This window comes from Squalius cephalus, assembly GCF_949319135.1.
Source record: "Squalius cephalus genome assembly, chromosome: 9".
Taxonomy (NCBI): Eukaryota; Metazoa; Chordata; class Actinopteri; order Cypriniformes; family Leuciscidae; genus Squalius; species Squalius cephalus.
In genome coordinates this window covers 29,106,016-29,121,546 of record NC_137130.1, presented here as the reverse complement: position 1 = coordinate 29,121,546, position 15,531 = coordinate 29,106,016, and the positions used below count along the sequence as shown (strand labels likewise).

Below are 15,531 nucleotides of genomic sequence, written 5' to 3'. Positions count from 1 at the left end.
AGGTGTTAATAATCTATGGTTATAATTACAATAAAACCATGTCTTCTAATGGTCCATCCATGAGAAATTTACTAAAGATAGAAAATGAAGCCTTAGAAAATATTTCAGGACACAGTGTTATTTTAGTATAATTGAGATTCTATTATAGTATGTGTATGTATGCATGTATGTATATGTTACATTTTCTGTTTAAATTTTTGCTGGTTGGGATTGAGACACCCTCCATGGATTTAGGCACAGACTTTCAAATTGTGGGACATGATGCATCACCCACTCAAAAGTTGATTGCTGATTCTTCTGGACAACCAACAGACAAGAAACGCTGATTGCCGTACTCACTTTCATAATGTTTTAAACCTTTATGATTTTCTTTCTTTAATGGAACACAAAAGAAGAAATGCTAAAGACAGTGCTGGTCACTCTTTTTAATGATCGCAATGAATGGAAACTCAGGCTTTCAAGTGTAACAAATAATGCAATAGTACCATAACTAGCTCAGGTTTCATAGGATTCATGTGCTATATAGCTTTATTACATGGCTTGGTTGAATTCTAATGTAGAATGCGGTCTGTTATTTCTTGATAACAGACCGCTGCAAAGTATAACACAACCTTGCCATGAAAAACAGAGCGTTGCTATGGACGCAGGATTCTAACCATAGAGACGGAACGGACTATTTTCTTTAGCGGAAGCAATACAATCGTTTTTAAATGAATAAACTCCTTTTTAAATCAATATTTTGTGTCAAATTATTGATTTATTTGGTAGGTAGCCATGTAATAAGCGGGACAATGTAGAGCGAGGCGGTTGTTATAGCGAATACAACCCCTTCAGGCTGATTCAAGACCCCGACGCGAGCCTGTCGGGGTTGTATTTTTTTATTATTTTTTTATGTCAGTGTTAAAATATGGATTTTAGCATGAGGATAGAGAGGAAAAAGTTTTTTTTTTTAAATATACAAAGTATAATAAAAATAATAGTTGTCTCAGGACACATTAACATTGTTGTTGACTATACAACAACAACTATTACTAATATTATTATTCTTTTTTTTTTTTAAAAAATTATAAAAATGAAATCATTACAAAAATCTTACTATATTAATGATACGATTGTAAAATAAAAAGTAATAATAATTTTAGTAATAATAATTTTACAGGAACAGTGAAATGTTGAGATCGACCTATAATCGGTTTAACCGATATTTTCCCCAATATTTAAGCATTTTTACATAATCTGATATCGGTTTTGAAATATCGGATTCACCGATAAATATTGTAGGCATTCTGAGAACCACACACGAGACATTTGTACACTATTATTAATTTCCTCTGTGTGTGTGTCTTTGGTTTGACTTTGGAAGCCTTTAAGGCCCGAATACCGACACAGCAGAGAATGCTATTTCAGTAAAGTCACATGGTACAAACTCTCACCCAAAAATAATCTATAGAATGTATTACCATATTTGGGACAAGGATGTAGGTATATATGTAAAAACTGGACACAGAACGAGAGCGCCTTTTTCTGCAGAGGAGGCGTTTGGCTTTGTTTGTTAATAAAGTCTAATATTTCTGGCATCAAAGATCTCTGAAGTCATTTCCATGAAAAGATTGAAACCACAACACATCTGAGGGGAAACCAGTCAACAAAGGTGTTCACAGGTAAAGTAACTTGCTACCCGATTAGTTCACTTAAAGAATAACATTTTGTCATCATTTACTCACCCTCAAGTTGTTTCAAACCTTTAAAAATGTCTTCTGATAAACACAAAAGATGATATTTTGATGAATGTCGCTTACCAAACAGTTGATGAACCCCATTGACCTTTTTCCTTCAAAATATCTTTTGTGTTGCACAGTCAAAAAAGGTTTGGTTCAAGGTTGAGTACATGATGACAGAATGTTTATTTTTCTACAACATCATGGAGTTCATTTGGTTCCCCAAAAAATAAATAAAATCAACCAGATCTGAAAAAGCTACAAGAGTGCTAAAACAATACCGTATACTGTATTAAAAAAAAAAAAAAAAGTCACACTCAGTGTTATTATCTTATAAAAATAAGAATGGGACTGTAAAAACTTTAGTTTATTACAGTAACTATAATATGATGCTCCATAGCAACATAATATTGTAGTGTAAAATTTCTCAGCCACTTTAAAAATTCCCCATCTGAAGACAAGTAAGGACAGAATGGAATAAACAGCAAGTGTCATGGTGCTAACTGACAAAACCTATAAAATCAGCCCCCGGATTAAATTGAGCTGGACCGTCTGGTGGGCAGTTTCCTGTTATTGCGGTCCTGAGATGAAAGCGCCCATTGTCATGGCCTGAAATGCATCTCATCGTAACTCAGTGTTTCTCACAGACATGGACGCAGGGTCTAGACTCGCTGTCACAAAGCTTGTTGGTCTGTGATAGTGTCTCTCTATAGAGACGATGTCACGGGAAGTTAATCAACACCTCCCATGTGGCTTTGTCCATGAGGTGTGTGGGAGCCATCACAACACTCATTCATTCATGACTGCGGTTGCTTCAGGCTAACGGAGACAGAGAACTGGACGTGAAATATTGACTTATTGAGTGATCTGAAAGCACATCAAATATTAACAGCCTGTGAACGGGGAAAAAAATAATAATTCACATGAAACACGATTTTTACAAATCCGTTTCAAGATACATTCATATGTGGTTTGAAATCCTATTCAAATCTCATTTCTGGAAGTCCATGTCAGTATGATTACTCTGATAGGATTTCACGTAGCTTTTTTTCCATGTAAAACGCTAACACATCAGATGTCATCACAGAAACCAACTTGTGTTGTAGAAAATGATTGTATAATGGAGGTATATTCGTGGTCCACACACCTCTTTGAATTTTAAGACCGGCAGAGACAGCAGCAAGGAATAAAGTCAAGCATGGCAACCTCCTACTTCTCTGCTTCATTAGATGTAGTCCAGCTCCACGGCTACACGTTAGCACCTTTCACACATGCAATCTTTACTGGTGAATTCTTAGCTCTTATAATAATTCCAAATTTATATTAATGGGTGATATAAACCGGAATATGCCAGATCCTCCTGATCGTGTTCTGCTCCAATTTGATTCTTTAAATCTCACACAGATTATTAGTAAGCCTACTAGGTGTGATAATAAAGGTTTAGGAAATGCTAGTCTTTTAGATGTAATTTTGACAAATACCCCAGACTGATATCAATCTGATGTTTTCAGTCATGATATCAGTGATCATTGCTTTGTAGCATGTATCCGGAAAAAGCGTACACACAGACAACCTAGTGTAATTCTAGTCCATGGATAAATCGGGACCTAGTTACTTTACTACATCAGAAAAATGTGCTTTGGAGTAAATCTGAGACTGACTGGATTTCTTTTAGACAACATCGGAATATGTGTACTCAAGCCGTCCGAAAAGCAAAATCACAGTACTATAGAAAGCAATTCTCTAATAGTTCCTCAAATTCAAGAACATTTTGGAATACTGTGAAAGAACTAGAGCATACATTTTTAACACAAAGGCCTGCTTCACTTAAAAAACAAAGATATTGTTGTTATAGACAAAGCTAAATTAGCAGATCTTTTAAACAAACATTTTATTAGAGTGAGTAATTTATTCAAGAATCATGTTTCTAAGCGGAGTATAAAAAAAATAAAGACAAAAATTGTTCATTACCTTTTAGTTTTTCCTTACAACCAGTTACTAAGTCACAGGTATTGTTTGAATTTTATAAACTTAACTAAAAAAAACCCTGCTGGCCTAGATATTTTGGACCCATTTATTTATTTTTTTTAAGTTGGTGCACCTATTATAGCTGAACGTCTAACATATATTTGGCATTTATCTATATACTGCAGAGATAAAACCCCTAAAACCTGGAAAACTGGAACCAAACTCATATAGGCCAATTTCAGTTTTGCCTTGTGTTGCAAAAGTAATTAATTAATAAGCAATTATTAGGGTTTCTTAATAAATTTAACATATCTGATGCTCAATCTCAATCATCATTTAGTTGCATTTCAGAAGCTGTAAAAGTTATGAACGATATTTATAATGCTTTAGATACACAACAATTTTGTGCAGCAATTTTTATTGATCTTGCGAAAGCTTTGGATACAGTTGATCACTCTATTGTGTCATCCAGATTATGTAGTATTGCTATTGGCGCATCTAACTTTATCTTGTTTCTCTAATTATCTATTTAGTAGATCCCAAAATATAAAGATCGAACAACAACTATCTGAGTTATTCACAATTAACAAAGGGGTTCCTCAAGGCTCTGTGTTGGCTTCAACCCTGTTTTCAGTTTATATTAATAGTGTTTCCCAGGCTATCTGTAGTGAGAAAACCTATATTAACCTATACGCGGATGATACCATTCTTTACTCTATAGCAGGGGTGCCCAACCCTGCTCCTGCCGATCGACTGTCCTGCACAGTTCATCTCCAACCCTAATCAAACACACCTGCCTTTAATTTTCAAGCGATCCTGAAGACGTTAATTGGTAGCTTCAGGTGTGTTTGATTAGGGTTGGAGATAAACTGTGCAGGACAGTCGATCGGCAGGAGCAGGGTTGGGCACCCCTGGTCTATAGGATCATCATATGATGAAGTTTTAAAACAGGTACAGGATAGTTTTAATAGTATTCAAGAAGTTTTTAATGATTTAAATTAGTCTTGAATAGTCTTGTTGTTTGACTATGGTGATGTAGTGTATAGGAATGTTCTAGAACAATTAGATGTATTATATCATGCATCTATTAGAATGATTACTAATGCACCTTACAGAACACATCAATCACTGTGAACGGTATTCCCTTTTAAAGTGGACGTCATTTCAGATTAGATGGGAAATACACTAGTGTATTTTTATTTATAAAGTCCTATTAGGTTTGTTACCCATATATCTTCAAAAGTTGCTGCAACCTCATGTTTTAACCAGGTCATCTAATCATATTCATTTAATTATCCCTAGGAAGAAAATTGTTTATGGTCGTTCCGCTTTTGGTTTTACTGCTCCAAATGACTGGAATGTGCTTCAAAAGTCATGGAAATTAGAAACATATATTTCAATCTCTGCAAACTACTAGGGAGTGTTTTTTATCAAGGCCTGTAAATGTTTTTAATGAATGTATTTGTGTGTGTATAGTAATGCATGTTTGTACAGCTCTCCTGGTGCCAGGCTGTTGTTGAAAATAAGAACTTTTTCTTAAGTGACTTGCTTGGTTAAATAAAGGTTAATACAGGTGAATTACTGTTTAGAGATCGTGTGTGAACAAAGAATAGGATTACCGGTATGAGCACGTATAGGTCAGAACGTCAGAATGTTGACTTAAGAAGTTTGCTTTGGGCCAATAATAAAGCTCTATGGGAGCCATTTACAGTAAGCTCCACTGCTTTTAATTGTTTTTCTACGTAAACATGCAGACGGATGGACATTTGTCCGGAAAAATCAATCTGGTAATTTCATTTTACGGTAATTTACCGGGTTCAGTGTGTCATAGAAACCAAAGCAGATATTCCGGAAAACAAAAGAGCACAAATCAGAACTGACCAGTTGTGATACACTGTGTGGACAGTCATCATTCATTTAGATCGGATTCCAATCACATACACAAATGATCAGATTTGGACTGACAGTTTGAATGCAGTCTCTGATTTTAGCTATATTTTTATATGTGTATTTTTTTATGAATGTTTTGATGTTGTTTGTTAGCTCTAACCTCATTTTAGATTTCAATCACTATGTGATGGACAAAGTTTTCAAAACTGAATTGAAATACATTGGATATGCCATTATCATCTGATTGCTTGAGACGGTTCATACATAGAAAGGGCTGCTACGAATGTGCTAAATAATCTCCCCCATGAGACGCTGCGCACACATACAGGTGTTGATTAGTGTGAGATTTCTATTCTGTTCCATGATTATGGCACACTGCACAGCCACAGCACATGTTCCCATTCTGGAAGTGCAGTTGTCACAGCAACGAATGTATAGATGGAAGGATTGTATAGATGGAAGGCAGCTCTCATGAGAAATGGTACTGATCGGTGCTGGGTTCCCTTTCGAACAGTCAGTCGTATTGCATAGCTATACACTAAATAGAAAACTAGTCCCATGTAAGTACTTAATTTCTACGGCACACTTCTGAAAAGCATTATCTCAGTTGGACATAAAAACGTTAAATTAATGAGAGCCTTGGTCCATTCTTAAGACCATTATGTGTGTATCCAACTTAAATGGATATTTCAGCTTATTCACAGTTGTTGTTTTTTTTGGGTTTGAGATACAGGGATAGTTCATATATTTACATATATTTAGTTCATATAGCAAAACCATTAGACTGAATAAAAAATAAAATAAAAAAAAAACAACGAAAAAAAACAACAATTTAAACGATACTTTGATAATGAGATTTGAGGATGATATATTCTTATATTTTACCAAAAAATCTGAGAATTGTGTCTCTTCAAAACACTTTGATACAAGCGCTCGATTCATATGGATTACTTAATAACTATGGAAGCTTGAAAGTTTTGGTTGTATGGACTTTCAACAGATGGACAAAACTGTTGAGAGAATATTAAATATATCTTAATAAGTGTTTTCCGAAGATGAACGTGAGACTAACTGAAATAACTCTTTAATAATCTTTTACATCTCTTTTTACTGTTTATTTAGACATTCTTGATAATATAAAAATGTTTGGTTCCATTACCAGAAACACTATATGCTATTTATATTGAATATTCATTAAAAAATAACCAGAAGAAAATAGAATGTTATTTATGTGTCATTTTTATGACAATTATGCAGTTTTTTGCTTTGAGATTATTACCTGTCTTGCAGCTCCTGGTCAGTGAGCTTCAGTTCCTCTTTTAGAGTCTGGTAACGGTCCCACCTCAGCAGTCGAGTCCCGTCATACAGAGCCAGCTCTCGGTCATGCAGTAACCTGAGACAGAACATTAATCACCCAACCAATCAAGAACAACAAGAGGAGAGTGAAGATCAGCAATCTGCTCTAAAGTGAAGATCACACGCACAGGAACAGCAGTGTTGGGAATCTCACACCAAGAGAGTATTCTCAGATAAAAAATATATAAATAAAAATAAAATTCTGACAAAATACCATAAACAAAAGTATAAAAAAAGTTTTTCAAAAATCTTGTGCAAAAAAATTATAGTCGTTTGTCCATCTACAGTATTATTATTATAACAAATAAATAATATTATATATAAATAGATATAACTATTATTAATAATAATTCATATTATATTAGTAGTAGTAATAATAAAAGCAGCAGCAGTAGTAATAATTATATTAGTAATAATAATATTTATTATTATTATTATTTTCATTCTATCAATAAATTACTATTACTACTACTAATAATAAATTGTTATGAATTTTTGAATTATTATTATTAGCAGTTATTTGAATTGTTATTATTATTATTATTAGCAGTTATATAATCAAAAATTATAATAAAATAATTTATTGAATATAATAAATATTTAAATTAATAACAACAACAACATTATGAATAATAATAATAGTAATAATAACAACAACAATATTTTGGACCATTCTGGGTGACGGCCAATAAAACTGATTGCATCATTCAGGGGTAGGACATGGTGTAAGCCTCTAAATGAGGGCGGCTGGGGTTGAGGCTGACCTGGACAGCACAGCCAGAGTGCCCAGGTTGACCCGATGGATGCCGTCCAGCAGCACCAGCTTGCCCTCCTGAGCAGCAGTGACCAGCGGGGATGCCCTCCAGGCGGTGTCTCCATTAGGCAGGGTGTACCTCTGCTGGAGCAGGTCCCGCGCTGTCATATCCTACCACACACACACACAGAGAGAGAGAGAAAGAGAGAGCCAACGCCTGTCATTTTCTGTATCCTGTATCCAGTGACAGAGAGGGTAGGGGTGAAAGAAGGACAGAAGTGTGTGTGGGCAGGGTTTTAACATTTGCATTTGAGTAGAGCTTCACGTGGAGTCACACTGATCGGAGGGCAGCCATTCACACTCAAGGGCTTCACATTGACTGTACAATAACACATCCATAATGACTCAAGATGAAATCAAAAGGGCCATGAAAGTAGTTTCAGATCAATATATCAGATCATTTTAAATAAATATTGTGTCAAATGAACATGTTCAATCATTTTTGTACAAAGGATTTTCTGGTTTGTTCTAGTTTTTTCTTCAGTTCATAACTTTTCTGTTTAAGTTTATTAAATAGCCTAAGTATCTCACATCCTTGGACCATAGTGCCCGATATAATATATACACAATTTACCAGGGTTGCTTTTTAAGGCTTTTTAAGACTTTTTTAAAGGGATGGTTTGGAGTAAAATCAACCTAGGGTCCTTTGCACCATGACCTCGAGCTAAACACCCCCCCAGAAGCCTTTTTTCCCTTGGTCGAACATTATTAAAGTTAGAGCTTATTTAGAGATATCAGCCGAATGGCTTAGTGCAGGCGCTAATGGATCCTATGATGTATCTCGTAAATTACCCCACTAATAATGCCCAGAATGGTACCAAACTTCTACAGTAGTACAAATAGGTTCTTTCCTAATAAAATGAGGCATTGGAAAGTTTGTAAGTACATCAGGAGTTTATTTAAATAACACTTGCCTGATGGCTAATGCTACCGCTAACCCGGACGTTGACGCCACTTCAGTGGTCTGGGAAAAGCACGTAAAAGTCCTGTCAGAAAGCGATGCACAAGGATGTAGTGTAACGACGGCCAGTTCCAGGAATGCACTAATATTTTGCAACAATTATTAGTTAACACTAGGTTGTTAACACTTCGGAAAAACTGATATGGTAAAACTGACAACATTATTAACTGTCTTTATAATTGCATTGGAAGCTGAAGCTCGCTATTATGGGAAGGGGCGTTACATTTCCGACATTTCTATACTGTTTTGGAGTATACATAGTGAGAGTAGTGTTCACACAAAAATTTAAAAATAGAAAAAGTACACTTTAAATACCCGGATGATGCACCGGAAAAAAACAAGTGTGGCATGTTGGACACTTCTTGCACTTAACTGTCACAGCTTTAATTATAGACCAGCCAATGAGGATGTGCAGTAATAAGCACGAGTCTCAGGTCTCTATGGGAAATGAAGCTTCTAAAGACAGCTCCAATGACTTTACCAATCAGCAATTGGCTCTTTTACTTAGAAGGTGGGATATATTCTGTCATTTTGCACGTTGCAGTTTCTCCCATTCATAAGCAAAAGTGAACTGTCTTTCAATATCTATAGTTTTTGGTACGTAGTGCATAAGTGCATGGTGTATAGTGTGTTTTTTTGGGACACAATTAATATTTCATAATAGTACTGTTTTTACTGTATTTTTTATTAAATAAATGTAGCCGTGGTGAGCAGAAGAACATAGCCTCAACCATGTTCAAACATAGATAAAAGTATCATACAGTTCACATTTTATTTTTGTTATTATACACTGAATTTAATTTAGAGAGCCTTGAGCGTCGAAATAAGATCATCTGAACATTTCCTCTAAGGTTGTTTGAGGAAAATTAGCATGAACTTTTAAGGCAAGGAAAACATTGAAAAGTTATCTAAAGTTGAATCAACACGGGGAGAACAAAACTATCATAACAAGAGGAAACACAAGACGCAAAACACCATTGCTCGTCAAAGCGAGTGCCAAGACTTTTTCTGGGCCGTGACAAAGTATTTTTTTCCACAACTAAAAGCACCATGTCATCGGGGATGAGCCGTGGCCCGTACGAGTTCATAAAAGGGCTTCAGAGGGCTAAAAAGATGAAGAGCGCTACAAAATTCCTCTTTTCCCCATACACTATGACCTCCTGCTCTCACCGGGCAAAAATAACTTAAGCATGATGCACAAACAGCTTCCCTTTCCTGCTCTATTCTCACTGAGCCAAAGGAATTCCCGACATTCCAGAACAAACGCACGCAGCGGTTTATTACCTGCGGTGCTAATGTTTACTCTCCGTTTTAAGCGGCTCTTCAGAGTCTGTATGAGCTGCATCAAAACACGAGCATGCTGCGATAAGACCCAGATGCTAACGGGCCTCTCAGCTGGTGTGAAGAGCACCCGGACGCTGGTCACGCAGCAAGAGCTCTTCACATCATTTCAGATGAAGTCTCAATGTGCACTGTCGTCTTTTTACTCCAAACATTAAAGGAAAAGTTAATCCAAAACATCTTTAGGTCTCTCCAAGCTTGTACAACTATTGTGGAACACAAATCGAGCAATTTTGATTCCATCATTCCTCAAAATCTAGTGAGCTGCCCTGCTGTCTACATAGGCAGCATCACTACACAGGCAGTAACATGTTGCTAAGCTAACAACTCTGGGGCAGCCGTGGCCTATTGGTTAGAGAGTAAGACTGGTAACCCAAAGGTTGCAGGTTCGATCAATACGATTCAGAAAATGGCACCAAAACCCCAATCGCTCAACGGACGCCTCAGCAAAAATGGCTGCCCACTGCTCGTGTGTGCGCGTGTGTTCACTACTCACTGCTCCTATGTGTGTGCACCAACTTGGATGAGGTCAAATTCCAAGTTTGGGTTACCATACTTGGCCTTCACGTCACTTTCACTTCCACTAATGCGTATAAAATACACAAAAACCATGTGAAATAGTGAAGTAATTGGGTAAAATACTAATTGTCATTTGTACTTCACATAATTGAATAACCAAAAATCTATTGGCAACCTTTTTATTTTATTTTTTATAGTAAATTATTTGACCATATATTGTGAAAAACTTGAAATGGTTTAACATCGCATTATATGTAATTTTACTGTAAACTACTATCAGTTCAGTAGGTTTTGGAACTGAGCCGTTGTGTTCTGACAGCAGAATAGGGCCAATGCTGTTAATGATAACTGGGGGAGATCAAGGACAGTCCATGACTCTGATCCTAAAATAGAAACAACCCAAGAACATATGGCTATTTAAGGACTGCAGCTCAAAAATGGTTTATGTGGTCTTACAAGAATCACAAATATTAAAAACACCAATGATTGCTGATGGAAACTCTGTGACCCCTGTGGTGTATAACCTCTGGCTCTGTGTGCTGATGCCCAGGACAACACAGAGCTTTACTCAACAAACCTCACTTTCCACAGCTGCACACAAGTGAGCAAACACAAAACTCATGCTCATGTGATACGAAAGTAAACTCAAAGACCAAAACAGAAGAGAGGAATATTCTGGGTTAAAGGTACATCCAGTATTTCCACATTCCCTGACCCCCGGTAGTATACATATATATTTTCCCCTCATGAAAATGACTTTGATTTTGAGAGATTGAGCGAATCGTGTAGTCCATAGAAATCTATCCATTATAAAAATACTCCACATGGCTCCAGGGGTTAATAAAGGCCTTCTGAAGCGAAGAGATGCGTTTGTGTAAGAAAAATATCCATATTTAACATGTTACAAAGTAAAACTTTGACTTGAGGGTGAGTAAATCATGGGCTAATTTTCATTTTTGGGTGTACTATCCCTTTAAAGTAACATTTTAGGATCAATACAAGTTAAGTTCTACTGACAGCGTTTGTGACACAATACCCCAGAAAATAACAGATCGACTACTGGTAGAATAAATTAAACTACGATTTTGTCAACAGCTGAGGTAAGATTCACAACCATTTTCTGTTGTAATTGATAGCATCTGTGGCATAGAGCTTAACTTGAAACTTGCATTGACCCCAGAACATATTCCTCTAAACAAATGTTATCAATTTGTCTTCTCGGGACTGATTAGTTTTTATTATTTTCTCATGCGTTGACATTACCTGATAAAGCATAATCGGTTCAATGCTGTAGCCCAGAATTTCAGCAAACTCTCTCGCAATCATGGATTTGCCACAACCCTGAAAAAAAGAAGAAAAAAAGAAACAGCATTAGCCAAACCACAAGGCAATATTACTACACGAGCATATGATTTACATTGTTCATCTGATCTAATCTTACTCGGAACCTCTTAAATAAGAAAACAACCCATGACGCACACACTACCTGATGATCTACCCAGTATTACCTTAACAGGCAGTGTGAATAGAGAGCTATTGTTCTTGTACGACACACATCAACTTTCTAGTTCATAGTGCATTTGCTCCAAGAGGGTGGCCACAGGAAGTTGCCTGTGTACCTTGGCTCCGATCAGACACATGTCTTTGACGAGGTGGGACTGCATCATCTCAGCCAGCAGGCGGTCGTGTGTGGGGGTGCCGATGAACGCGGGACTGCTGTTGGGTGGGCGAATCGGCCGCGTCCCAGAAGGAACCTGATGAGAAACCACAGCATTTCCTTTAGAGGGAAGAAATGGTTGATCTAATTCACATTTCCAAATAAAGCATTATCTTATAGCTCTTAGCTATCAGAGACATGTGGCTGACCCTGTGGATGCCATCAGTTAGTTTTATTACTTTAGAAATTTTCAAAATGTGACGCTATGAGCGGAATTGTAAACACCTCTGATTGGCCATTGTACTCACGCGCTCATCAAATATGTCTGTGATTGGCTACAAAGATCAGCGCTTCAAAAACGTTGTAAATATACATCAATGACACTCTTCACAGTGCGCTTACACAGATGCACACGGGAGCGTTTGAAAGCAGGCCTGCTTTTGCTTTCAAACACTCCCGCTTTCAAAAAACTTTCAAACACTTCCATGTTCCCTCAAACGCTCCCTTGCGTTGATCATTGTAGCCAATCACAGACAAATCCGATGGGCACTTGAACACAATGGCCAGTCAGAGGTGTTTACGATTCTGCTCAACAGTGTCAAAGCGTCACATTTTTAAAATGTCAGTACCGATTTGAAACCAAAGTCAGTACTATTGGCAACACTATAATTCAAGAGATATTTCCCTAAAACAGCACTTTACCGCCATCGCTGTGTCCTGACCTGAAAGGTGGTGTTCTGGTTGGCGATGCTGAGCGTGACGGCAGCCTGTTCTGCATGATCTCCACTCACAATCTCAACGTTCACCACTGCAGTCGGAGAAGGCTTTGTGCTCTCATCAGTCAATTCAAACCTCTGAGAAGAGAGTCTCTATTAGTGATAACTGAATACTCAAGCTGTATATACACCAGTTTACAGCTCAGATTTTAAGCTACTAGGTTACACATATTATTATTTTGTGTAAGAGTGAGAAAGGACCTTACACTGAGCACCCCTTCTACAGCGGTGCGGCCTTCCTTGCCCAGCATGGCCTGGTATGGGTAAAGCCTCTGGACCAGCTGCTGCACTGACAGCATGGGGAACCGGTTCTGCAATAGACACAAATGACATTCAACAATATCTACACAATGAATGTGATGTACCTGGAATGTACGGGAATGCTTATAACCCTTATCGTCAACTGTGACGTTTTGTGACAGAAAGTAGATTGGTGCTCGTATACCTTTTCCACTAGCATAATCAAAGGTCCAGAATCCTGCTTCTCATATACTCAATATGAGACTCATATGTAATCTGGAACAACAGTTCTTGTCCCTGCACGCTTAAAAATAAAGGATCCAAAAGGGGGGAACCATTTATGCTTCCCAAAGGAACCTTTCAATGAAATAACCTTTTGTGGCATGGAAAGGTTCCATGGATGTTATAGGTTTTTCATGGAACCATAGATGTCAATAAAGTACCTTTATGTGCATAGTGCCGCTATGAATATAAATTAGATTTCAGAACAATCACGTCGTGATAATAATTGGTCTTAATGTCAAACATTTTAAAATTAGCCTTGTTTTCACAATTCCAGTATTTCCAGAAATGTCACACTTCCCTCTTAACTGATATAATACTTCATGCGATCTGCTACTCACCAGAACCGTGAGGGCTGATGGGAGATTGTCCACAGGGAAATCAGGCAGGTTTAAGCTGGCAGACTCTTGAGAACAAAGAGTAGTGGCGAAAGACAAGAGCTGGGAAACCCTAAGATGGAGGGAAATTGTTTCAACATTCAGTTTGCAACACAGCCATTGAAAAATCCATGTCTGAAAAGTGTTGTACCTTTCAGGAGGCACATTTGGTCCAATGCTGTACAGATGCTCTAGCTGGTCCTTCAAAAAAAAAAAAAAAAAACCCCTTAGGACACTTTTGGTAATACACATCTATCAAATGCAGATTAATTCATAACGCATGTAGCACCTTGAAGGGAAGGTAGTAGATGTCTCTGGCCTGGAAGCGGGATCGAAGCGGAGGATCCAGTGGGTTTCCTTTGTATCGTGGGACCGGCAGGCCGAGAGCAATGACTCGAAAATCCTCGCTCACACGAACAATCTTCCATGCGTCCAGCTCTTCTTTAGTGTGCTCCTATCAGAACGACACAAACATAGCAAACAGTAGAGACAGGTAAATAAAACTTTATTTACATAGTATATTTTGAAAATAAAATAAAATAAAAAAATAAAAATAATTGTGTTTTATTATTTTTAAATAAAATAATAAAATATAATATAATACAATAAAAATGTTATTAAATTATTTCATAAATAAATAAATAAAACAAAACAAAGCAAAACATTAAATAAATCACAATTTATTGGCCTATGTGACTAGTAAATGTTCTCAATTGAGCCACCATTGGCAGGTGTTACAGAACGTTAATGTTGTGGTTTGAATAATGACGATGTAAATGTTAAGTTGTTGTAAAGTGTTATCAGCGTCTCTTTCATGAAGCATCAGTTACTGGACAGATCCCTGACCGGTCGGTCTGTCGCACAGCAGGGTTGTCCTCACCTCCAGGAGTTTGTCGTAGCGCTGTGCTGACATGAGGAAGCGTCCATCTTCCAGCTGCATCTCTCGATTCTCGAGCAGGTTATTGAGAACTGGCAACACATTCCTCTCTGCCTTCTCCAGACCCTCCAACACCAGAATCCGACCCTCAGTAGCAGCTCGGACAGCACACTGACAGAGGCAGAAAGGACAGGAACATGTTGAGGAACCTTGCAGGAAGTGATGCGATGTAAGATTGAACAGGGCTTAGATGACATCAATGTGCAGAATAGGGGATCAGGCCTTCAAGTTACTGTTCCAGAGCACAATACTGTCTCATTTGAATATTTGAAAAGTAGGAGGAATATTGTAGCTAGATACTGTAGCTCATACAAATAAATTAACATCATGTTCAATGTGCAGAATTGTATTAAAACTGCAATGCTAAAATACAGGGTTATGTTTGATACACATTCTCATTTGCACTCACTACATACATTTTAAATGTTAAATATGGTGAAAATTAAGTTTTTATTGTTTATATGTCAATGTGGTGTTTTTAATATGCTTAAAGATGAACCATGTGCAAAATTCATAAGCCAACACCATTGCTGAGTGCGTTCTCCTTAAAACTGCAGTGAACCAAAGACAGTCTCAAAAACACAGTTTGAAATCGCTGGTGTTTCTGACGTCACAAACTACCTTGTAAACAATCACGACAATGTATACGACAACGACACGGCAATATAACGGCTGAATTATGTATATGATGTATA

At 37.2% G+C, this 15,531-nt stretch overlaps 1 protein-coding gene across 2 annotated transcripts in view; it reads right to left on the bottom strand.

The window, feature by feature from the left end:
* vwa8 (von Willebrand factor A domain containing 8) overlaps positions 1-15,531 on the bottom strand; it is a 118,000-nt gene that overhangs the window by 94,364 nt on the left and 8,105 nt on the right. For both annotated transcript variants that reach the window (XR_013822240.1, XM_079880696.1), the window contains exons 5-14: positions 14,780-14,947; positions 14,189-14,353; positions 14,051-14,100; positions 13,864-13,972; positions 13,207-13,311; positions 12,947-13,078; positions 12,187-12,321; positions 11,831-11,908; positions 7,697-7,857; positions 6,856-6,969 (exon numbers count right to left, since the gene is read on the bottom strand). Coding sequence is in view for 1 of the 2 variants with exons in the window: in XM_079880696.1 (XP_079736822.1) it covers positions 6,856-6,969; positions 7,697-7,857; positions 11,831-11,908; positions 12,187-12,321; positions 12,947-13,078; positions 13,207-13,311; positions 13,864-13,972; positions 14,051-14,100; positions 14,189-14,353; positions 14,780-14,947 (1,217 nt within the window). In the remaining variant the exon portion in view is untranslated. The remainder of the gene's footprint in view (positions 1-6,855; positions 6,970-7,696; positions 7,858-11,830; positions 11,909-12,186; positions 12,322-12,946; positions 13,079-13,206; positions 13,312-13,863; positions 13,973-14,050; positions 14,101-14,188; positions 14,354-14,779; positions 14,948-15,531) is intronic.